The sequence below is a fragment of the Chelmon rostratus genome, chromosome 2, assembly GCF_017976325.1.
Source record: "Chelmon rostratus isolate fCheRos1 chromosome 2, fCheRos1.pri, whole genome shotgun sequence".
Lineage (NCBI taxonomy): Eukaryota > Metazoa > Chordata > Actinopteri > Chaetodontiformes > Chaetodontidae > Chelmon > Chelmon rostratus.
The window spans coordinates 14,717,772-14,743,441 of NC_055659.1; the positions used below are offsets into that span (position 1 = coordinate 14,717,772).

Sequence of the window (25,670 nt, forward strand, 5' to 3'; positions counted from 1 at the left end):
ATGTTTGCCTCCTTCATCGAACCTAAAGTCATCATGGAGAAATCCCTGACAGAGTTAAATAAAGCTGGCTCCCGCTCAACATCTTCGCTGCCACCCGAACCGGTGGACATCATTCGCAGCAAGTCATGTTTCCGCAGAGTCAGGCTGAATGTTGGGGGTCTCCCGCATGAAGTCTTGTGGCGAACGTTAGATAGGCTACCACGAACGCGTTTGGGAAAGTTAAGAGATTGCAACACCCATGAATCTCTGATGGAGGTGTGCGATGACTACAACCTTGAGGAGAACGAGTACTTTTTCGATCGACATCCGGGAGCGTTCACGTCGATTCTGAACTTCTACCGCACGGGCAAGCTGCACATGATGGAAGAAATGTGCGCCCTGTCGTTCAGTCAGGAGCTCGACTACTGGGGCATCGACGAGATCTACCTGGAGTCGTGCTGCCAGGCGAGGTACCACCAGAAAAAGGAGCAAATGAACGAGGAGCTCAAGAGAGAGGCCAACAACATGAAAGACAGAGAGGGAGAAGAGTTTGACAACACTTGCTGTGCTGAAAAACGGAAGAAGCTCTGGGACCTCCTGGAAAAGCCCAGCTCATCTGTTGCAGCAAAGGTAATTGTCATTGGATATTGGGTGGAAGAGAGGAGTGTGTGATTGGTTGGGAATATCTCAACAGCTATTTGATAAATTGCCATGAAATTTGGTACAGATGTTCATGGTCCTAAAGGATGAACCCTGCTGCCTTTGCTGATCCCCTGATGTGTTGACTGTTGGGTGGATTTTCATAAATTTTGGTACACACATTCATGACCCCCTCAGGATTCATTGTATCACACTGATCCCTTAACATGTTCTCCATCCTCCTCAGATCAAAACGTAACTTTGTCCAGTAGTTCAGTTGCCTGCAAACTATGACATTCCCATCATCCTCAGCTGTACTTGCAAATGTCAGCATGCTAAACTCTAAACTAAGATGATGAGCATGGTAAACATTATACCTGCTCACATTAGCATGCTACCACTGTCACTGCAAGCATGTTAGCATGCTGACATTAGCATTCAGCTCAAGGCACTTCTTTGCCAAAATACATCCTCACAGAGACGTTAGCTTGGCCGCAGACGTTCAGTCTTCTTTTATGGTGCATCACACATATTGATGCATGATCATAGTCCCTCTCCTGAAGTGAGTGATATGCTTTTGCATATTAGTGAGTTCATTTTGAAATTACCTAACGTGATGCTGGACTGTTGTAGTTTTCAGACCATTAAATCCTTATTAAAAGGCCTAACGTAAAAGTGCTTGTGCGCAAGACCACAGCCTTTATGTGATTATGCACTGCTTAGTGTGTCTGCGTGAGTAACATGGACCACTGAACAATGATAATTACTTAGAGGGGAAAACAACAGAGGAAAACAAAAGTTTCGCACCGTGGACTTTTTAGACCTACTAACACATTTTAAAAGACGTTTGCGGTTGCACAAAATGGGTCAGTCAGGACGCCTCCGTGTTGTTGTGATTTGGTGTCTATTTACTGTATGTTTTGATTGTTCCGAGGTTGGAACACAAAGTAAAGAGTGTAAATTATAGAAAAAGCCAGTGGATTTGTCAGTGTGGGATGTGTGAGCCATTATCTGCCATTACTGTTGTTCAAGAAGTAGAAAAAGCAAAAGTCTTAAGAGTCACATGTTTTTGGTAACAGTGAAAGCGACTTCCTGGATGCATCGTTATTAAGCATCCTTAAAACACAACACAAGGTTCATCATCTGTATCTCCTGCAATGCTCTTATTACCAAACCTGTTAAAAAAAGGGTCAGTCATTCTGAAAATATCTGTTATTCACTGCAGAACCATCAGACACACACACAAACACACAAAAAAAGACACACAGATGAACAAATGCAAAACATCCAGGCGTGCACACATGCAAGCTTACTTTTTGTCTGAGCTTACACGCTGGTCATGCATCAATAAATCATTTGAACATCACTTAGCTGCCCTCGCTTACAGCACGAAAATACATATTTGATTCTTCACGTAATTTCTGTTGTGTGTTTGTGACCCCACCCTGCATCATCTTCAGCCAATTGAATTTGAGATAATGTGTAGGAGGCTGGGGTGTTGAATTATACCTTTTTGCACGCAAACAACAAGTCAGAAGTGATTTAGGATTGTTTTGCATCATTTGGATTAATTGGTGCTGGGGAAGGGCACTTTATGATCAGTGGAAGATTAGTTTGTGACATGTGTGACAGCAGATTAGCTGGTAGCTCTGGTGTTTAGCTCAATCAGTCAAGAAAGCAGTCAGACCATACCTAAGCACTTTTTTAACGAAGAATTTAGGGAAAAAAGAAAGGTGACGGCGCAGCAGCAGCTGGAATTCATAACCCATGTGGTTGTGTGTTAATATTATGCACTGTTTGGTTGAATGAGAGTGTAACCCTGCATTTTATTTCGAACATCAGATATCAGGTTCCTCATCCTACTGCAAGTGATTTCGTTATCTGAAGGCCATGCCTGAGAGCGCTGACTCCTGTGAGGTGTGCTCACCTTTAGTCGGCTCAAAACGCCAAGGCTGGCCCTCAGAAGGCCTTTCAGAGAGCCACACCTGCAACTGCAAGCTGGGAGACCGCAGTGGTGTTAAACAACAGCAGCCTTTGATCACACTCTTCTAGATTGGATTGGAGGGATCAAAGAGGATGCTGTCTCTTTCCAGCGCTGCTTTAAGGGGAGCAGAAGGCCTTGTTTGGGGAGCGTTTAGGAAATGGAAATGAAACTATTAGCACTTTGTGCCAGCTGATGCTTTGTGGTGAGGATTTGTGAGAACTGTCAGCGCAGCCCCACAAACAGACTGAGATGAGTGCTGCGAGACTGTCAGTGGAATATCTTCATGGCTATCAGAGAGATGTAAAATCAATGTTCATTGTGTTAGAGCTAAGGAAGTGCTGTAGCCTACAAAAAGGAGATGACCACTCCGAGTCAAACGCACGTTGCTGTCTCCATTACCGCACCGTGATATTTCCAATTTATCAAAATATCACTGGAGAACACTTCTGAAGCGCTCAACCAAGATGGGTACTCTTCGCTTTGAATAATGACACAGCAGAGAGCTTATGCATATTGTTTCCTCCCAATCTGTAGCTCTCAACAACCACCAACTGATGAGTGGGTGCAGTGCTTGCCATCGAAAAAAGTGCTCATCATCTCTTCGTTTGGCATCATTAGAAGTTTATAGAGGAAGACGGCATGCCAGAAAAAAAGCGACCTTGACACAGCGCGACGCAGAGTTTATCAGTTCCTAATTAGCTTAAAAGGGCAACATGAAACTGTGAAACCACAGACCAAACTACTGAAAGCACTGATAGGGCCTTATGTATTGTCTAAGTCGCTGTTTAATAGGCTGGAACAAACTGCGGGATTGTCGAGCGGCCCGGCTCTGACCGCAGACTGTCCCAGTGTTAGCGCATCAGCTGTTTTCTCCTGTCCTGGGTCAGAGATGGAAATGTATGTGTAACAGCCCATAAACAGACAGTGAGCATAAAACAAATGGTTACCAAGCAACAAAAGTATAATTTTATCATCACTGAAGGAGTGGGTACTGAACATTAGAGTAGGTCTATTTGTGTTTCTCTCTCTCTCTCTCTCTCTCTCTATGTAATTCTGCTTAGTTTCTGTATTTAAATGTCTGTACAGAGCAACACAAGGTACTGAGCAGGAGCTGCAATATTTGTCAAGATGTTCAGGGAAAAAGCCAATGTTCTTTCTGCCCTGTCGTCCTTCCTGTCTCTCCTTTCCTTCGCCGGCTCATATCTCTGCTTCCTTCCTCCCCTTCTCCAGGCTCCTCCACTATACCGCCGACTAAATGTCAGGGAAATGTCACATTAATTATTCTCCAGGAGACTCCAGGCCCAATTTGAAGCTTCCCCCTCTCTGTTTACATTCTTTGTAAGCCACAGCATTGTCTGTCTCTCGCTCAAAATCAGATTTGAGGCGCCATAAAATAAGATTGTGTCTGACCGCTGGCAAAGCAGCACCAAGGAAAGGCCGTTTTCAGCTGCAGTAGCATTTATGTAATGTCATCTTACATTTGGGCTGTTTCTGTCTTTAATAACCACAAACAATACCACAGCTGGTAGACGTCACCGTATTAGGATGCAGAGAATATCACTTAACAAGCAAATAATCCGTCTTCATCCTGTCACTTACAAACAAAGCATTAATTTAAAAAGTTGTGATGATAATCTCCAGATTAGTAATTAGGATACTAGCGATTCCCAATTTTGAGTGAAATTCATTTGGAAAATTTTACTCTATTTCAGGAGCATCATTTCCCAGACATTCATTACCGTAGGACTCAGATACACCAAGCCCAACTGTAAATAATCACATTTGAGGTAGTTCTCACGAACAATTTTAAGATTCTGTTTTATGCTTAGCGTAGAAATGGAATGCATGGGTTTGGCTTCGACCAATTTGCATAAAAAAAACGAAGCCGAACATGAATGTTGCTGTCATTTTTATCCTGCATACGTCCCAAAATGGAGAATTACCAATCCCTGCTCTGTCAGTGGGTATTGTGCATCAGATGGCAGGCAACAAATTCCAATTATGCTCCTCTCATGTCACACTTAAGATGACATATAAATGTGGTTTGGCGATACTCCTAATCATAAATCAGTCTGCAGCAAGGTCCAAGGCATGAAGCAACCAGACTAGATCACTCCATCACTATTTCTGACAGCTGGAAAGTCTCACACAGTCATATGAATGATGACATATAGGAAGTCTTATAAAATGAGACAAAAATGCTGTGTTCAGGGGCTTGATCGTCCACAGTCTGCATTTCTATATCGTATAAGTGAAAGACCAACGATTCTCATCCCATTTTAAGGGATTTTTACATGTCGCTTTCTTTTGCACAAATCCCATGAATCATTTTGCAAAGATCAGAGCATTCAGGTGGTCCTTATCAACGTTTTTGGTGTCTGGAAGATCGGATGGCCTTGTTATGGGGAAGAGGCAGAGCTTCAGCCTGGCTCCCGTGCCCTCGCGCAGATACATCCCTGTTTTGTTTCGCATTCTTCAGGTTGCATGTTTTCCCTCTGTCAGGTGATACAAAGCCATGATGATGACGCAAAGTTATTTGTTACTGCGCAATCCAACAATTGCAGCAGTCTAACTAATTCTTCTTTCCTGCCTAAATGCCATTAAACGCCCAAACTGGATGATCAGCAAGACAGGCTGTCTGTTAAAAAAACGACTGAGCAGATTGCCATAAATATTGCTGAACTACTGTAATGCAGTTATGCTCGTATCAGTTAGAGCTCCCTCTTCAATCTGCTTGTTAGATGAGGGGATGTTTTGTTTACAAACCTTATATTTTGGCCCCAGAGAAGTGCTCATGGAGGAGACAAACAGCACAGACCCAGCAGCACCAAGCACACGGCCACGGCAGTGAGCAGCGACTGCAGGGCCAGGGGACTGATTCAGACTGCAAGTTGAGTTTGTGACGGCTGCTTTATTTGATTGTGGCACTTCACAGAGTTGTGCATGTATTTGTTAAAAGAAGCAGTTCTCATCGCTCATCTCATCGGGAGCGGAGTTCTTTGGTTGTTTTCTTTCAAAATCATTATCATGCTGGTTTTGTCCAGTGTCACCAGCTCCAGCTTCAAAGTGATGGTACAAGTGGCAAGAAAACAGCATACAAATCAATAACAGTTAGGACAAACAGCATAAAAGAAATACATTACCACTAAAATATAAGAGTGGTTAAGATAAATTAAACAATACAATACATCTTGCATGATATAAATAGCATACTGTATGTAAAACATATGCCATATACAACATGATCTTGTATGGAATCTATATGAACATGACCATGATGTCATGGGGTAAGACAAAAATACAAACATTCAATATTCAGAAGCAGAGTATAAAGTAGGCTGCCTTCATAATCTGTAAACAAAGTCCTCATAACAGCTGCAGGGCACGATGATGAATAATTCAACCCCTTTGTCATATTTGTTGTTATCATTTAACATTTAAGGTGGAGGAGTCTGTGCACCTCCAAAAAGTAAAAGAACGGCAACTTTCTCCCTTCGATGTCGAACCAAGCCCAAGACACGCCGGGTGTTCGCCCAATGCCTCCTGCTTCATGTTGGTGGTTTGTACGCCAACCAGCAACAATGAGCAAGAACTCATCGTGTGGCTCACGCCGTTCTGTTTCCACTGATCATCACGCACAGCTGATCCCTCAGCTCTGCTGCACTCTCACCCCTCAGCGTCTGTACAAAGAGGACGCACCTTTTTACATGCCCTCTATGTGCTGCAAACCCCACAGAGAGGGAGGGCAGTATCACAGCGTGTGTCCGGTGTCTCATGTGTCTCTGTGGTAGGAAGCCTCAGGGTGGCCATGCGATACCGAAGTCACAAATTTGTGCTTGATAGGGGATTAGGGGGAAGTAACATATCAGACTTGGCCAGGTTCTGTGTCCATGTTGCCTGGGTCGGTAAAGTGCGGAGATATAAACTGGGATCATGTGCACTCAGAGATTGAGCGCCTCAGCGATTGCTTTCATGCCGGCTGCTCTCCCTTGCCTGTCACAATGTCTCCTCGTCAGCAGCAGTGGCTCTGAGTGGTTATGCCTCTTCTAACCTGCCCTGAAGTCAGATTCAAATTCTCCAGCAGGTGCTCCGGTTAAAGTTGAAATTAAAAACTGCAAATCTTAAACCTTAATTGGTCAATATTTCAGGATTAGCTAAAGTTAGCTAAACATATAGATTTATTGACAGGGAGCAGCGCAGGGAAGTGATTAACAGCTCTCACCTCTGACCGATTTTGCTGCTGCTAATAAGAAAACACGAGCAAACAGACTCTCTTTCTCACACACACACACACACACCCATATTTGCATAGTATACATTTTCTAATGTAACACGATCCCCACAGTTTATAATGGATTCTTATGATGACGTTAAATCGTCTTGTTTAAAAATATCTTTACTTCCTCTTTCTCTAACCCCCCTTTTACACACACACACACACACACACACACACACACACACGCATAGCAATCCTACTCATCCAGGCTGAAAACCTCAGGAGATGAAGAGTGACATTCGGAGTAAAAAATTCTTTAGATGAATGAAATTAATGGCACTACTTCACAACTGTGTGTCAAAAAAAAGTATTACCTAAGAACTGTGACAGTGAAGAAACTAACAGAACCTGCAAACCTGTACATTCAAAGGATAAATGGCTCAAGTGTAGGAAGCTGAGCTGCTGTTTTTAGACTCAGTGAACCTTTTTCACAAAACCGGAGGTTGAATTTACCAGCTGATATTGATCTTTTTTTTTTTTTTTTTTTACTTGTTTTGATCTATGAAACTCAGTTATTTATTTATCTTCTTATTTTCCAAATGTGTCCAGGAAAGTTGTCAGCCAGGAAGGGACCTAACTTTTGGCCAGATGGATGATGGCACATTGAGGATTTGTGTATCTGCCGAGCAATTATGATCGAGATCTTATAATGCAGGGAGATGGCTCCGTTCCCTACCCTGCATCCTCATTACAAATTCATTTGCAAAGCACAGCCAAACGGTTTGGAGCACCAAAATTCTGTTTATATGCCTCATTAAAGGCATCCAGAAGATGCTTCTCCATGCATACGGTGAAGATTGTTCGTTTTTGATGCTCGGAGTGGCATCCAAATGACTTCGATGAAACTGACAAGTACATATTTGTTGGATTGCACATCTCGACTCACTCGAACCTCTTCTAATTAATTTTTTGGCCTCTTGGGGGCAGCAGAACAAGCAAAGTATTATCACCAAATGTTGGTATGGTGAATCTGTGAGCGAACAGTTGCCTCTTCACACTCACAGCAGATACAGAGGAGCATTAGCATTCAGTCGCAGTCCTATCTCTGGCCACCTGAACAATGTTTATTCCAATATTCACTCTCCTTTTGTCATATGCTCTACTGTGTTTACCAGCTAGTTGCTAACTGTGATCTGCTCAGGAAAACCATAGCAATTCTAACAGATTCTTCTCTGTGGGTCCATCACCATGAGCGACTTGCGAACGATTGCTTAGTGCAGCTTTAAGGCTATTTATGCAGCGCAGTTTGACATTCATACACTTGCATTATCCCAGGTGTAGTTGACAGTACCAGCGGTGTGCACTGGTCAACTGTTTTCTTTTAAAAGCATGTTGATTTTGGTCTGATAGTTGCAGCGAGAACAACATATGAAAACATGAATTCACCCTTTTAAATACTTTATGGTGCTGGAGTAAGCACTTCCTAGGGAAAACACACAGTAGAGTGCAGATGTCCACTAAGGCCTGATAATCCCCCCACTCAGCTGTTACTGTCACAGTCAACAATCTGCTGCTTGCACAATAGTAGCAGAAGTTTGGCCTGATGGTAACAGTAAGGGAAAGGTGATGGGACTCGCAGTATCAGTGGGTTTCTTTCTGCTGGCAGCATAGCTGTGCATCACAAACATTTTGCTTCAGGCCAGGAGACACACTCATTAGAAAGTTGGATATTTGGGCAGATGGCGGCAGTAGAGAAAAGGTGGTGGGGGTCTCCAAAATCTATGTTGCTTCCTCTGAGGAGGCTGAATGTTCATGGCATGTTTCACACTGATTCAGAGGTGATTACATAACCACACTGGTGGCTGCAATTATCATTTGATGTGTTAGGGGTATATTATGTGAGGAAACAAGAGAGTGCAACCCATATGACCAAGGATAGAAAGACCAAGCCACACTGAGGATGATCAAGATCATCTGTTCACTGTTTGTTTGATTGATATTCATTAGTATAATTGGTCAGATAGAGGTTTTGGAAGGAGTTTGGGACTATTTGGTTGCTGTTTTAACATTGTGCTGCATATTTTAACGCTCATTCACCGTGAACGTGCAGAGGTATGAGTCTCTGGTGGTTGAGTCGTGTTTGTGCGTATTTTACAAGCCATGTCATGCATTTTGTAGTGGGTCGTTCAGGATTTGTAGTGTCATCTCAGCTTTTCAGGCTCGCACTAGAGGCACAGCTTTTCACTGCTGCAGAATAGGTTTTGCAAAGGCAGTTTGCTCGTCTTGCTCTATTTACTATTGCAGAATTTATTTCCGTGGACGTGTTCTGTCTGTTTGGTGACTAAAATTCATAAGTGAGTTATACATTACATAACTATGGTCGTCAGAGCAACAAGCAACCCGAAGTTCATGCAAAGCGATTGCACAGATCTGCTGAAAAGAAAGCGTGAACAAAAATTTTCAAAAGCACTCCAAGTCTTTAAAATGATGCCATCACGTCATTACAGGATATTGGCTTTGAGACTGTGTCGTGGATGATAAGAAAATGGTCAGGCATTGTGTGTTGCCGCTGCAAAGCTACACAGCTCCTCTGTTCATTCAGTTTAGGTTGAGCTGTTGTTATGTGAGCACTGAGCGAAAGACTTCACTGTCCCCAAGAGGAAGAAGCCTGAGGAGCAAAGACTGTAAGGAAGGAAGCAAAAACAGAGATAGATGAAGAGATCTGGAGAGTTGGAGACTGTGAAAATGAAGGAGATGAAAGAGAAAATTACTGCGAGACATGGAGGCTGAATCTGAGCCAGAGAAACCGAAAATGAAGAAGTAGGTTTATGACTAAGGGGAAAAAAGGATAGAGCGGATAATAAGAGTTGAATATTCACCCTTCTTTAGCCTGTGGGAAGAACACTTCAGATTCTGGGTTGTCAGCGGCTGATGTCGAAGTATTGTTCAGATTCCTGTTTCTTATAGGTTTGGGAATCAGTATGCGTCATGCAGTTTGCATGCAGTGTGTGTAGGACTTTGCCTGACAGCAGCAATAACTACTTCGATATTTTCATTATTCCAAATTATAAACTAATTAAACTAAACTATTAATTGGTAAGGTGAAGTTTGGGTTATGCTGTTTGGACCTTCACATCACACACAGATATAATGCTGCCTTTATGAGAAAACAACATATTGTTAACATGATAACAAAACCATAACTATGCTTTTTATCCAGATTATTGTTATCATTAAAAAGGACATGACAAGGATGTTTACAACACGTGTTTTTTCAATAAATCCACACTACTAATTAGATACTAGTCTGCATGTCAGCATATTCAAGGTACTGAAATGTGCTGAGGTGCAGGAAAAATTAGAAAATGCACAAAATTGTACATGTTTCCACAGATGCACATTCACACTGTTGATCGATTCAGTAACTACCTCTTGACTAACAAGCTAGAATGAGTTGAACCTGGATGACCTGGGAAAAACACATTTCAAGGGGCATATTAGCCATTTGAGTCTGCGGTTGCCTTCGGACCAGATAAAAGTCTAAAGAACGAGGCCCATGTGCAGGACAATCATCCCCATTCCCAGACGCCAAAAGAACAAAAGCATCTGGTTCGTATTTTGTCTCCGCTGTGAGAGCATCGAAGTTCGAGTTCAGCATCGAAGACTCAGATCTTCTAAATTAATTCTTATCACAAGTTGTCTTGATAGACACATGTATGGCGACAGAGCCAGTCTGGGACACGGATGCCTTTCTGTTTGCAGGAGAAAACACATGTATAGTTAAAATAATCCTGAAATATTTAGCATGTTGAGAAAGAAAAAACAAGAAAAGCAGTGAGAACATAGAGGAGCAGGTTTACGTAATGCTTTTTAATGTCTGAGCTCAACTGTCTGCACTGCAAAATGTATCATAAGAAGACACAACAGTGATCAGCGTGTGTCTCCTCAACATGGAGCCATGTATGCTTCAGGTCATTTCCTCTCTGACAAAGAGGGACCTTGCATTCATTAGTATGTTTTATTGAAGACACTGTAGTTTCAGTCTTCCGGTCAGAGTGATCTAGAGGTAATGCTGCCTGCAGCCTGAGCGAGTGATTAAAACTGAAACTCTCTGTCACTTTTCCTGAATCAGCGTTAACCCCTCAAGGACAGTGCTCGACGAAGACTGTCACAACTGCTGAATCACACAGATGATGCGGTAGACTGTACAAACACTGGTGTTACTTGGGCAACAACAGAGAGTTTGAAGACTCTGATCAACAGTGTTGTCTTTTCTGCCAATCAGCAGGGAAACCAGGGAAAAAAAAATCCAAACTGACCAAAGCTTGTTTGGAGAGTTAGCAGCAATAGTTTTCTCCCCTTTCTCAGTGATTGTGAGGCAAATCACAAATTAGCAGAATACCACAGAATGCCAAACTGTGTTTTGTTTTTTGCTGCAACCCTCGGTGGAGCCATTTCAAAGAATCCAGAGCCTGTAAGAAAAATTAAAAGAATGGCAGAATTTAAAAATTTGAAGGAGAAAGAGCCAGTTTCAGGTTTCCAAAGGCACAAACTGAAATCGAAGACTAACTGTATATTTAATTTGTTTAACATTCATCACTTCCACTACAGCCTATAAATGTTTGCCGTGTCTGTAAGTATGAGTCACTACAATGAATACTGAGACAATCACCTGTTCAATGAATGATAAGTCCAGGCAGAGCACCGGGGCTCAGATGCACACCATGACAGATCCATATACTGTAGATCCGACATGGGACCTCTGTCACATGTCATTCCCCGCTTTCTCCACCCAATGAAGTGGAAAATAACCACTTCGGTCAGTTAATCCACGTGGAATGGATTTATTTTATGGGAATACAGAGTGTGTACTCTGAGTTGATATGTGGTGTCCAGGCTCAGGCCTCTGTTCCCATGAGACTAAATCAAGGTCAGCACAGCAGATGTTGGGGGTGTCAGTAATAAACTCTCCTCTGGAATACCTTTGAATCAGACCCTACAGGTGGAGACGGAGGTTAGGAAAGGTTTTATGCGCAATAGCTTCCGTAGCAAGTGCTTGCATCAGTGTTGAAGCAGAGTTTGCAATAAAGAGGGGTGCGCAGGAGCAAAACAGAGGATGGGGAGTTTTCAGGTAAGTAGACCGCCTGGTAAAGGGTGTTGCATCAAGTAGGATTTGATCAGCCCAACTTGAGTTGCCTGCCTGACCCAGCTCACAGGCCTTGCACCATTAAAAATGATTTCCTCAGTATATTATGTTATATTTTTGCTCCCAGTTGTATATCATGACATCTTATATCTTTACTATGCAATTTATGGGATATAACAGGTATATGGGACCATTTGTTCATCTCCTGTCTTTACCATTTCTTGTACACACAACAAAGCAGAGCCCTGAGGCATCAGCTGGCCGTGGCCCTGCAGAGAGGCCACCTCTGCATTACTGTGATGTGCAACCCCCTGCGCACCATACCTAATCCTCAACATCTGTATATGTGCACAGCACGACAGGGTCTATAAATCAGTGCTTTCAGGTCCAGAAGCTGCTCCAGTTGCTGTAGCCATTGCGGCTCTCCTATTGGAGGACTCCATTCCACTGCGCAGGTTGTGTGGAAAGGTGAATGAATGACTTTGAGGAAAGTGTGAAGGCCAGAGGCAGAAATAGAATCCGCCAAGGTGAAGGAGAAACCTTCATCAAGCCAATGGCCGATTGTGAGAGCAGGGAGAGAGCACTTGACTACTGGTGTGAGAAGCCTTTCGCCTTGATGAGCACTTTCAGCCGGCCTGGGATTACTTGCAGTTTTCAACACGCAAACCCAAATGCAGGCACGCACACGCTCTCCTCCACACATCATATTACATTACATTTTTTGGTCATTGAGTATCAATCATGCTTCTTCCTTCTAAATTCAAATTGACCACTTTCTAAGCCCCTCCTGCAAACAGTGATTATCCAATCATAGCAACCATAACTTCCTGTTTCCTTTTTTGATAGAATATGTTAGCATATTCATCTTACTTAGCTTAGCATTACTGAAGGTCGAGGTACATTTTTTTGAAAACGTCGTCTTCACAATAGCACGTCCATTGTGTAGAACTTCTCCACTGAGTGGAAGCAGGTCCAGGATGCTACTGCATCCAAATTTAGGGTAGCGTTAGCAGCTTTGCTCGCCCTCATTGGACATTCACTCCAGCATCCCCAGCAACCCTATCTCATGCAAGGTTAAAAGTAAAACACAGTATGCAATATTGAAAATAGTGTAAGCTCTGTCTTGCTTGTTGAAGCATGCAAGCTAGGCAGCTAAACAGGCTTATGTTAGAGCTACATAACAATTTGATCATACATTTTTCCTTGTTGCATGTGTAATACTAGGACTAACTGGGACTGAACAATGGCGTTTGTTTACTTTTATCTGGTGAGGATGCTGGCGTTCTGCTTTGGACATGCAGCCATCAATATACGCAAATTCCATTTCACAAGACTGTCCTCGTAAAACGAGTCACCTGGGAACCTTAAACAGTCAGCCAGAGACGATGTTTACAACTGGCTCACGGAGCGAATTAGCTTAATTAGCTAGTTACCGCCTGACCAAATCTGCTGTTGACAGCGGGCCACAGTTATCGACGTGTCCTGGCTAAAAAGGACCGCTTTTGTCTACCTCTGTCTGAAATCATAGATGTGGACGATTGCAGCTATGAAAATGGCTACAAATGTTAAGGGGTAAATCTGTTCACATTGTAAACCGTGCTACATGCGATTGGACAGGAAAGCTTGATGCATGGCAACTGTAACTAAGGGGGGTGGGGCTTTGAGATTGGTTAATTATCTTCTTGCACATTTATTTACATTAGAGCAGCACAGATCCTCCTGTACAGGCTGCGGTAATTGAATTAATTAAACGTATATAGAGCTCATGCCTATGTTCTCTTTGGCCTAAGACACATTTAAAACACAGTCTGAGGCGGCTCCTGAATTAGTTCATGACCGATACAACGCAGGCTGTTTTAAGCACAAAAAGCATATGCTTACAGCTGTCCAATTACCAAAACTTCAAGGATTTGCATGTTAATCTGAGTGTAACTCTCAAAGGGATTAACAGCACCGGCACTGAATGGCCACTGATCTGAGCTCTCACAAACTGTGAAATGTGGACTCAGTGTAATGTTACGCTGTTAGTAAGTAGAATATCTGCAGTAAGCACGTGTTTGAGTTCAGGATTAAGAGTAATCGGGCTTTGTGTACTGCTCTTGCTCTGTGAGCGGAATATGTGACATTCGCATCAGTCTAGGCCGTTCGAGTCTTACCTTTGTTTTTGAACGTTTATGTGCTCTTGCCTCTCTTTTATTTACCTTTCACTGCCATCGCTAAAATGTTTAAAAGTTCACTGTCACTGTCACCATGGCAACTGTCATTTCTGTGATGCCGAGGCTTGCAGCTGCCTTCTATTCAGGCATCATTGTTGATTGACTGCGTGTGTGTGTGTTTGTGTTTGTATTGAGGGGTTTTGTGTGTCTTTCGCTGTCTGCGTCTGTCTTTGTGTTTCAAATCAATGCTTCTCTCATGTTTACATTTTCCCTCTGCGCTGCTGTCTGCAGAGTATACTGTGACGTTCTCTGATTTCTGTAATGAATAAACTGTCATTGACTGCACGAACTGCATTACATATGTACATTAATTATCACACTAATATCCCTGAACAATGTGATAGACTTACTTCTTTAAGTATATAGTACTGTCTTTACACTATGCAATACATACATCACTCATAATGTCATTTTTTTGTCAGTGGGTGACTGTTCACCATTGCTGAGGATGTTATTCTGTGCAGTGGGAGTACTATCATGGGAATCAGATTATATTCTTTTAGACGTTAATGAATAGCAGAAACCCTTACCTCAATGACTACTCTATATTTCCTCAATCAAGAAATGCCTTGACAACATCGACGAAGCTGCCTTTCATCTCCTTCCAATCCTTATAAATGCTGAGTACTCCAAGTCAAAACTCCTCATGAAAACAGCCTCCTTTGGTGTGCCAGACCAGACCCTATACTGTTTCTATTTATACAGCCACCATGGACCAGCCAGAGTTTAAATATAGATGCTGAGTCTGGATTCTCTTCTTCATCTGAAATGCATGAATAATTGAGAGGGAGAGGAGATGAGGTGGGATTCATTCAGGAGATGGATGGTCCAGGCATAGATTTCCTACCTACATTAGTAGTTTACTGAATGGGGTTGTGGTGCACTTTGTGCATGCAAGCGCTGCAAGAGTTTGGGAGAAGTTTGCCCCAAAAATGGCTTGTTTGAGACTTTTCTATGACCTTAAAGTAGACAGTGTTTTAAGGGGCTAAATAAGGAAATAAGAAAATAAAAAAGAGATAATAACATACAGAAGCTACACATCTAATCTAATGAAAATTAAGTTATCAAGAGACACATTGGGAATATTCTAAGAGCTGGAGCAAGTGCCAGTTGTGTAATTTAACTAAATTTAATATAATTGGAAAGACACATAAATCTATCACAATAATGTGACTCTCTGTCTTTTGCAATATATGCACAGATTATTTAAGAAAAGTGACTCCTAACCATCATTTAATATTTATGGAGGCCAAGCCTGCACGAGTAGCTGCCCATCAATAAGACACATTCAAGGAGGTTAGGCAGTAACCTTAGTGTTAGAGCTGCATGGTCACGATCATAGGTCACTTGTTTAAATCGACAGGCCTGTGCATACGTGTAGAAATCTGAACTGGCAGTAGCTCCCTCTATGAGCCACAAGATACAACTTATTCATTTTGGCAAGATGTGGGAGGCCAAGATGAACGAGGCTCTGCTGTTCGAAGTTACAAGTAGACGTGATGTAGGGTGGAGAGACTACAGATAAAAGCACTGCAAATGTGTGTGTGCGTGTGTTCAAGCTATCATGCTGGGGGAAATGTGGAAGACACAGTCTCCTCCCGTCTCCATGGAAACCCCATCTCTTTCACAGGCAGAGAGGCAGAGCCCGTCCACATTGAGAATCAGGGGTGTGAATTAATCCACATTATTTAATGTTCATATTATTACTGTCATACTGTCGACCACCGACAACATCTTGATGAAGATGAAGATCAGTAGTGTGGTTGTGTGATGCCTATTAATCCAATAAGGCTATATGACAGCGAAAGTGTGGCATGTAATTCAAACGTCTGTGCCTGAAGGAGGGAGCTTTAGTAATTGAGTATTCTTTCAGTTTTAAGAACACGATGTGAAAAATGATGAAACCACAGGGCTCTGGACCAACATGCACCAACTGAACTCACAACATTTTAAGCATGCGAGGAAGGCAGCGCAGCACCTCTAATGCAAGCAGCAATCTGATACAAACAAGAGAAAAACCCAGAGATAGAGCAGAGACTGGAGCTGTACAGATGGTTCAAAGCTGGGTGAGCTAGCTTTAAATAAGGTACAAATCAGGGATAGAAGCAAGGAGAGAGGGAGGGAGGGGGGGCTGTCAGACTTGCTTTTCACAAGCAGGTCCACGTAGCCACCTCCTGTCGAGCTTCAAGGGGGTTGTCATGGTGACAGTGGCTGGCAGTCGAGGCTGGGAGAGTGCTGCATGGTATCCCTGTGGCCTCGGATGTGGCTCAGGGGATGATGGGAAAGCAAGTCGGCTAGTCAGGGGATCTTAGTGATCAAGAAAGACCTGGATTTACTCACCTGAAAATAAATACACCCTCGCCAAAACCTTTGCAGTCCATGCCTATTTCAGTGTTAAGTGTAAGTTTAAAAGCATCACCTGCCATTATTAGGTAGGTCTGATGTGTTTCCCTGGGTGAGTGCTGGCAGACTTAACAGACAAGCGTGTTGGGACTCACAGGAAAATGAGCTTCCACTGCTAAAGCACAGCAGTGTGTCTGTTGCTCCTGTTACTGCTAATGAGAAAAGTGCCAGCTGGAGCACTGGGAGTCTGGGACTTCCTTAACTGTCACTTGGGATGCCACCAAACTTAATATAGTGTGAGAACGCTAACCTGAGCTGCACCTAACCAGGGGTGGCTGAAGCACATAAACAGCTGCATCAAGTACAACCTCAAACCGCGCTCAAACAGCGCAAAAGCCCATAAAGTTATGTGACTTTCCAACAAATTAAAAGTTCAACTTAATAAGACACTCTGGGGTTTTACCGCTACAGTCTCCCCTCTGGTGTACAGTAGCTAATGCTGGCTAATGTCAGGTTAAGCAAACTTAAGATAGATATTGCTGTGTAATTCCACAGCTTGCTTACTTTCTGACTCTTCTGTACTTGTGCTACTGCTAAACTGTGTTTTACCGTCATCCCATAATCATTGCAAGTGGCTTCTGTGCAAAGTTGGCCTGCGTAGTCTTGTTTTAAAGCTGCACTAATGAATATTTTCATAATAACAGTAAATCAAATGGCTGCGTGTGTTGTGAAAGGGGGCGCTTGCAGTGATGAACCCATAGAAAAATATCTATCCATCTAGCTCCGCACTTCCCATCAGCTGCAGACCATTTTATCATCACAACACGATGCTGCCCTCCACCACATCAGCACCTCACCTCCACACCTCACCCCTTCTCCACATAGTGCACCCACTAACATATGCTGGGATGGGAGCTTACATAGCTTATGCTTATATAGGTCTAGATATGAGCATGTAAACCTTCTATTCAACTTACAGTATTTCCTTTTATATTCCTATTCTATTTTATTTCTATCCTATTCTATTTTACTTTATTTTGATTCTTATTCTTATTGGTGTAGTAGCACCTTGGGCCAGTGAGGAACAACATTTCATTCAGCTGTGTACTATGTAAATGGATGAGTGACAATAAACAAACTTAAACTTCATTGTTTTTGTTTTTATGATTATACAGCTGTTGCAAAAAACAGTCTCTGATAAACCCTCCATAATCTAAGATTCCTCAAACAGACAAAGTTAGCGACAAGTTTGTGAACATAGTTGTGCTTTTAGCAGCTCAAGAAGCAAAATGTGTCCCTTAGGAGTTGGAGGAAACCAAAAAAAGAGGTAAAAGTAGAGTAAATATTCCACTTATATTTGTGGTGTGGCTGCAAATACAACTCTAAATGAAAGCTAATGGGCAACAATTTGCGAGTATGTTCTCAATCACAAATGTATATGGTGAGAATACGCCAGTGTAACATTTACAGGTCTTTTTGCTGCCCCTAAGTGGCCCAAAAAGCTATTAATGCTGCTTAAAAATGGACCAGCAGGGTTCAGTGGTTTGATATTTTCCTTTTTTTATTAGCTGATGCTTCAGTGACTATTAATTTCCTTCAGTTCGATGTTCACATAAACATCAGCGATTTAATGCTTAAACATCTGATGTATGATATTGCTCTTTTTTTTTAAGTTTATATAAAAAGAGCAAAGTTCAAGGCTCTGTCCTTGTGCGACGAGTGCTGGGCAGACAGATGAATGGACCCGACCCTGACAAAACCAATGTAGCACAAAGAAAATGAATCACAGCTGCTGGGACTCAGCCAACATAAAACCAGGCCATTGCATCTGACTGAGAGCTGGTGGCAGAACAATCAGCGAGTACAGCGACAGTCAGATGGAATAAGGAATAATTGTAAATGAATTAGTTTTTCTTCTCCCTAAGCGGGTACGTGCCTCTGGAGAGCTGAAATTGTTTTGGTGTATGTACAATGCAGCAGGCAATAGTGTCCGTGCTATGGTTGCCATGTGAAGGCTTTCTCCCTCCTCCATACATGAGATGATTTATCCCCCTGTAACTGACGTCACAGGGCTGTGTATGTGTTTGGGTGGTTTTTGTGGCCATCGTTCACACCAACTGTGTCCCGGATATCCTTTCAAACAGGCTAATGAGGGCTGCTGTCACCTTGTCCTAGAAGATGGGGGCCTGTGCGCACTATTGTGTCTGCCGAGCCACATGACGATGTGCCATGACAGACACAAGCCAGTGTGATCTGGCTTTGTTTAGAGTCACAGCGGGATTGCCTGTCAATCTGGTCCCTCTCTCTCTCCATCTCTCACACACATGTTGCCTTTTCCTCTCCTCTAGATATAAATATCTCCCTCCCTTTTCTTCCCTTTCGGTAGGCCACTGAGGAGCACTCGCTGGGAGTCACCCTCATTTTCTGTTGAGTCTTCATCATCCAGCACTTGCATGACATAAAGGACATAATTCAAGGTGTGGCCACTATTAACATCTGTTTTATGAAGTGTGCGTCTGGGTCTGCTGAGGGTCTATAAATAGCCTGTAATTGTGTCAATGCCATTGCAATCATGTCTGGAGCTCCATTCAACCTTTTCCTAGATAAGTGTTTGTTTGCAGTCTCCTTTGTGTCCACTGAAAGGCTTATCTCAGATTTACAGTGCAATAGTTTCATGAAATTAGCACCCCGTGACATTAATAAGCCCGGGAGACACAGATAAAGACAAGCAAGGCAGTGTGAGCGAGAGCACAATGTGTGGAGCCAACAGGGACACAGGCCAGTGGGAAATGTGTAGGGTTTCCTAGTCGAACTTGACCTCATAACCATAATGTTGCACAGCACCTTCATTAGCGACCTTTATATAGCTTCTCAATCCTATTACCTCTGCCCTTTTTTGTCCTGCTTGCTGTAGTCACAATCTCCCATGGCTTCAAGTGCTTGGATTTCTTCACAGTGTGCCTCGATCCTTTTTCTGACTCATTTGAATTCAGCTGTGTCTAGTACTCAATGAGTGAACTTTAAGAGGTTGTTTTTACAAAGGTAGATGCAGCCTCTCTCAGGCAACACACCACGTTGTTTAGACTTTGCAGAAATAATATCCTCTTTAACAGTGTCATCGCTCTCCGTTCCTGATCCGCGCTGCGCCGTCTCTGTCCCTTCAGTTTGGCGCTGCACCTGTCAGCTCCGCCTTCGCTCTCCGCTCCTGGCACCTTGATTCAAATAGATTCTCTCCAGGGCAGGAGGAGAGGAGCACAGAGGGAAGAAAATATACAGACAGGGTCATTATTCATGCCTGCCATGACGCTATGGCAACAGTGTCCTCCTGCTCTGATTGGTCGTAGATAAGATTGCCTCTTTAGCCATCACTTTTACTCTTGGGAGTGGACTCTGAATTATTAGGCCGTTGTCAAGCCCTGCGCTGTCATTCACCTCCTAACAACCATTGCTTTTGCCCTATTTCTGCCGTGGTGCTTTAATTTCCTCTGGACAATATATAGGGAAACCCTGCACCGTGTGCCTTTTGTCTGTTTGTTTACACAAGTGGCTGTGTGTTTGACCACTGGATCCAGTTTATGGATGAGGTTTTTGATCAGGCTTAACAAAAGGAGCGAGGAAAGAATTTTTATTTTGTATTGTTTTATGATAAACTTAATCATAACGAAATGAATTTATTTCACACGCTCAGTGCTGAATATGTCTTCACACGGCGCCTTGTGTTTTCAGCTGCACTCATTTTTAGAGAAAATATTTAACTGTTCACTGATTTATTTCAACATGTAACATCCCAACCTCATTCGTGTGGGCTATTGCCAAAAATAAGTTCTGTGTTCCAGCTACAACCTCCTACTCATCATCTAAGTTGTGCTGTTTGGTCCTGTGTCAGAATTTCTTGGAGTCGTTCAGGGTTAATATAACAGGCTAGTTCATGAGGTAATCCTGTCCTCCGTCCACTAAAGGAACGGCTCTATAGTCCATTTTGCAGCCTCCCACAAAGGTGCATTCAGCTTGAGCCATGGAGCCACAGTTTGTGAGGCACAAAATCTGAAGTTTTTCAGTCAGTATTAAAAATATGTAATGCTTCATTGTGTCACACTTGTGTAGAGGCATTAAAATGGTTGTATGACAGTATATTAGAGCATATGGCAGTTTATGATAAATATATACAATTTACACTGCTGGATTAAGCTCCCTCTGTGAATCATCATCGCTCAGGTCAGGCAGGAGCGCTGCTCTTATACCCTAGCAGTCAGATCAAGAGAGAGCTGTTGAATTTGGGCCCTTCATCCCCATGTTGGAGGAAAGCTGATTCTGGAGTCTCTCTATAAAACTCTTATCAATGGGATGCACACAGGGGTGGTCAATGTCCAACATGGATTTTTTTTTTTATATGAGTACTAAAATAAACCCTTAATAAGAAACTGCGTAATTTTAAACTTTGATTTTTTTATACCCAAGCTTAACAAATCTGTCAGTGTCTACAGAAACAAACATTTAAAAGGTCATTTAGCCAAATAATATTACAGAAAATAAAATAGGAATAGAAACAACAACAATAAACATCATTTATAATTGCAGTTTTACAACAAAAAAAGTGCTTCACAAAAACATGATACTTTCTCATTTACTCCTATTGAACAATCCACATACCTCCTTTTTCACAGACTGTTTCTGTAATACGAAACATTAGCTCAAATGAAAACGGTTCCAGGAAGAGGTCTTACCAGGCCAGTGGATAATGAGTGAGTGTAACATTTCAGGAAACAGACTTAAAATTCGGCTCACCTTCCTGAAGGCGTGAGCTGTAATCTTGGGGCCTCATATGCCAAAACTTGGGAAAATAAAACAAGTATATTTGTATGTTTATATACATCTAAGCAAAGAGAAAATGTGATTTTATGCGATTTTTGTAAACTGACCTTTAGTCTGCGATGTGACACCAGTGAAATACCAGTCGCAACTTTTGACAGCAGTAGCGGTTAATCACAAAATCCACACTTTAAACATAAAATCATCTTATTTACCATTACTAGTATCTTTTATCTGAGCTGCACATGAGGCTGAAGGGATATCACAGGCTGTAGAGCAGTGCAACCTTTCCTCTGGCATTTCTCGCTGTGGTATAGAGGCATAGTCACTTATTCAGATCAAACAAGCTCCAGCTACAAGAATAATACTTCAAAGCAAAGACAGGGTTTTTTTTTTGTTTACACTATGAATGCTGGTTGAGGAGAGAGCTGTCATATGCTGCTACAAGAGGTGCAGTCTATCACCACGTACTTGCTTGTTAGCATGATTGGTGGAGTGTGAGTGGGGCAGTGTGCACGTGTCGGGATGCTGTTTTCTGACAGACTCTCTAGTTCTCTGCACCATGTAATGTGAATCAAGCATCATCTAGTGCAGTGGACACGCTGCTCCTATGTGACTAGTGCATGTTCATTTTGGTGTGGTGGTGGTGTTGCAGCATGGGGTGCAAGTGACAGACAGTGATAGGCCTCTTCCCTCTAGAGAGACCATTAGAGGGCGAAACCTGCATGAAATAGCACGAGGATAATGTTTTATAACCCTTCTTCTACAGAGCCCTGAAGCGTTTTGCTGTTTAATCTAGCATTGACCATGTCACTGATTTAGTGGATACTGAGAATGGTCAGCACTGTGTGAAAATAGTTGGCTTGTCTGATTATCTGAGCAACGTCATGAAAATTGCAGTGGCCAGGGGCGCATTCAAGGTCTCTGTCTGTGTTCATAGTCTGTTTTCATTTACCCTCTAGCTTCTGTTTGACCATACTCGTTCTTGAGGTTTTCCGGCAAGTTAGTTTGCTTATTCTAAAAAATTCTAAATTGAACTCTGGTTCGTTTTTCTCCTTGGCGCGACTCATTTGGGCTGGTGTGAACACAGTAATCACCAGTTCCTTTAGAGGAAATGGTCTCTGTCCGGTCCCAAACGCTCTCTGGAGCTGTTGGTGGTGGGATTGTGATCTGACTGCGATCTGATCCAACTACTGGTTGTACTCTGCAAGCTTGAGTTAAACCCTCCTGTAGCCATAGCGGGATGTGCATGACTGAATCTAACAGTTGCTAAAAACCAGCCTCATAATAAATCATGGTAGAACCTGGACTAGTGCAAAGTAGTATGTTGTATTTGACCACTGGGCCTCCTTCAGGACAGGTTGAGTGAAGTGTACGTTCTCATGTGGCTTGTAGTGCTGCGTTCTGGCTCGCTTTTCTGTTTGTGAAAAGAAACCAAACCAAGAGAAGATGCAACATGTTCACCAACTCATCAACTGATTCGGACCACATCAAGTTAAAGATAGGTGTGAAAACGCCCGAAAATGTTTTCTGTGGCAATGCTAGTGGTCGGTTCACCACTTTGGTCCAAATAGCCTCTCTCAATAACTCTTTGATGGATTGCCATGAAATTTGCACAAACATATCTGTTACCCAGAGGTTTAATCCTAATGACTCTGATGATCACTTGACTTTTCCCCATCAGGTTTTGCCACCATCAGGTTTACGTTTGTGGTTTTGAATAAAATGTCTCAACAACCATTCGATGGATCACCATGAAATTTGAAGGTTTTATTTTTTAACTGACGACATCTGAGATTTTCAACAAGTCACATAAATCGTGTTCAGTGATGCTTTTGCTTTTGTTTATTGGTCGCTAAACATTATTTTCCACTCAAGCAAACTCACTCATGTGGATAAGCCTGATAAGTGAGTCATAAATAAATAAGTGGTCAAAGTCAATCTGATACATTAGCTCTCAGCCAATCACACACTTCAGGCATTTATTGAAGGTTTTTAGACAGCAATGTTATTGGAATTCACTTACAGCCAGCACTTTCATACTGTAATCAAAACCCTTTTTCGAATACTCTGGATGTGCCTTTTCTTTTGCATAGTGTGTAATAAAGAATAAAGATAACAATAAGAACTGATATATGTAATTCCATGATCCAGCAATCCTTACTCACATTACTTTTATAAATTTGTCTTTCAGATCCTGGCCATCATCTCCATCCTCTTCATCGTGCTATCCACCATCGCCTTGTCTCTGAACACCCTTCCAGAGCTGCAGGACACAGATGAGTTTGGCCAGTCCTCAGACAATCCACAGCTGGCACATGTGGAAGCTGTGTGTATTGCCTGGTTTACCATGGAGTACCTCCTTCGCTTTCTCTCCTCCCCCAACAAGTGGAAGTTCTTTAAGGGTCCTCTGAATATCATCGACCTGCTGGCCATCTTACCTTACTACGTCACCATCTTCCTGACAGAATCCAACAAGAGTGTACTGCAATTTCAGAACGTCCGCCGCGTGGTCCAGATCTTTCGGATCATGCGTATCCTGCGTATTCTGAAGCTGGCTCGACACTCCACAGGTCTTCAGTCTCTGGGCTTCACTCTCAGGAGGAGTTACAATGAGCTGGGCTTGCTCATCCTTTTCCTGGCCATGGGCATCATGATCTTCTCCAGCCTGGTGTTCTTCGCTGAGAAGGATGAGGAGGATACAAAGTTTAAAAGCATTCCAGCTTCTTTCTGGTGGGCTACTATTACTATGACCACAGTAGGCTATGGCGATATCTACCCAAAAACTCTTCTGGGAAAGATAGTGGGGGGTTTATGTTGCATAGCTGGAGTACTGGTGATTGCCCTACCTATTCCCATCATTGTAAATAACTTCTCAGAATTCTACAAGGAGCAGAAGAGGCAGGAGAAAGCACTTAAACGAAGGGAGGCCCTAGAGAGGGCAAAGAGAAATGGTAGCATTGTCTCCATGAACTTGAAAGAGGCATTTGCTCGTAGTGCAGAGCTGATGGATGTGGTGGTAGAGAAGAGTGAGAGGCCTCATGACAACCACCTCTCTCCAAGCCGTTGGAAATGGACCCCAAAGAGGGCTGCATCAGAGACAAGCTCAAACCGTTCCTTCAATGCCCAGGAATTAGGCTCTCCCAACAAGGCCCGAGCCAGCAGTCCCCAGAGGCTAAATGTTCAGAAGCTAGAGGAAATGTACAACCAGATGGCCAAGACACAATCCCAGCCAAACCTCAATGCTAAAGACAGGGGCTCCAGAGCTGGCAAACAGAGGGATGAGATGGAGCTGGGGGCCATCCAAGATCACGGGCCACCCGTGCTAGGAACCAGAGAAGGGGTGGGGGACATGAAAAGCTTGTCCAGTATCGACAGCTATATAAGTTGTGCTACAGACTTCCAGGAGAATCCACGCTTCCCCCATAGTCCAGCAATGGACCTTGGTCATCAGGAAAGTAACCGGCTCTCCCATAGTCCGGCTACAGCTCTGTCCCTGCATGGCAGTGCAAAAACAGGTCAGCATACCACTGGGGAGCGTGAGCCCATGTTGACCCCCGTGTCTGTCACAAAGCCCTCATACTCAGAAAATGCACGGAAATTCTTCTTTTCTGGCAACTCCTCAAAAAGCCTTATCCCCAAAGGAAGCTGTCGCAGTGAGGGGGAGTCAGGCCCGTCCCCGCTTTCAGACAGCTCAGTCCTGTCAGACCACTCTCTGTTAAGCCCTGAAGTTTCTGTCTACACCACTGCCAGCAGCAGAACCCCACCGAAGTCCCCAGAGAGCGCTGCCCTTGTCCCAACTGTCTTCACCTTCCATGACTCCTCCATCAGCAAATACATCGACGCAGATACAGATGATGATGAGCACCTCCGCGACGTCTCTGACGCCAGTCCCTCAGAGCGGCTTTTGGCCGGTTCAAGCCCGAAACGCAGCATCAATATCAATTACCAGAAAGGCACCAACCATTTAGAGGCAGCCCAAAAAATGCTGGGCCAAAACTGTCTGTTCCCCATCGAAGGGATTCGTGGGGTAGCTCATGAGAATCATGTAGGACCTGAGATGGCACGTAGACCAAAGGTTGAGAGGGGACGTCAAAACACTTTGGATACAAGTCTTTGAGGTAACAACTGGAGCAGACTTAAATGGGAAGCTGGGAGAGTGTTTGTGATGGAGACTTCGGACAGACTAAAAACACTCTATGAGCCAGAGACAAAGGAAAGAGGGTGATAGAGACAAAGACAAAGGGTCTCTCTCAACATTTCAAATTACAAATTACCTGAGCATGCCATTGAGCATTTAGCTCAGGTGAACATGTGTGGTGAATACTCTGGGAGAAA

General features: G+C 43.1%; 1 protein-coding gene across 1 annotated transcript; it reads left to right on the top strand.

Annotated features, from left to right (window-relative positions):
- kcnb1 (potassium voltage-gated channel, Shab-related subfamily, member 1) lies at nucleotides 1-25,452 on the top strand. Its single transcript, XM_041948021.1, has 2 exons — nucleotides 1-609; nucleotides 23,527-25,452. Exons 1-2 carry the CDS (start codon nucleotides 1-3, stop codon nucleotides 25,450-25,452), a joined length of 2,535 nt encoding a protein of 844 aa, XP_041803955.1.
- The last annotated feature ends 218 nt before the right edge of the window (nucleotides 25,453-25,670 follow it).

Excerpts from the sequence above, each read along its gene's own strand:
- kcnb1 (XM_041948021.1), top strand. The coding sequence starts at position 1 with ATGTTTGCCTCCTTCATCGAACCTAAAGTCATCATGGAGAAATCCCTG. Across the intron at positions 610-23,526 it reads GCTCATCTGTTGCAGCAAAG|ATCCTGGCCATCATCTCCAT; the intron begins GTAATTGTCATT and ends TTTGTCTTTCAG.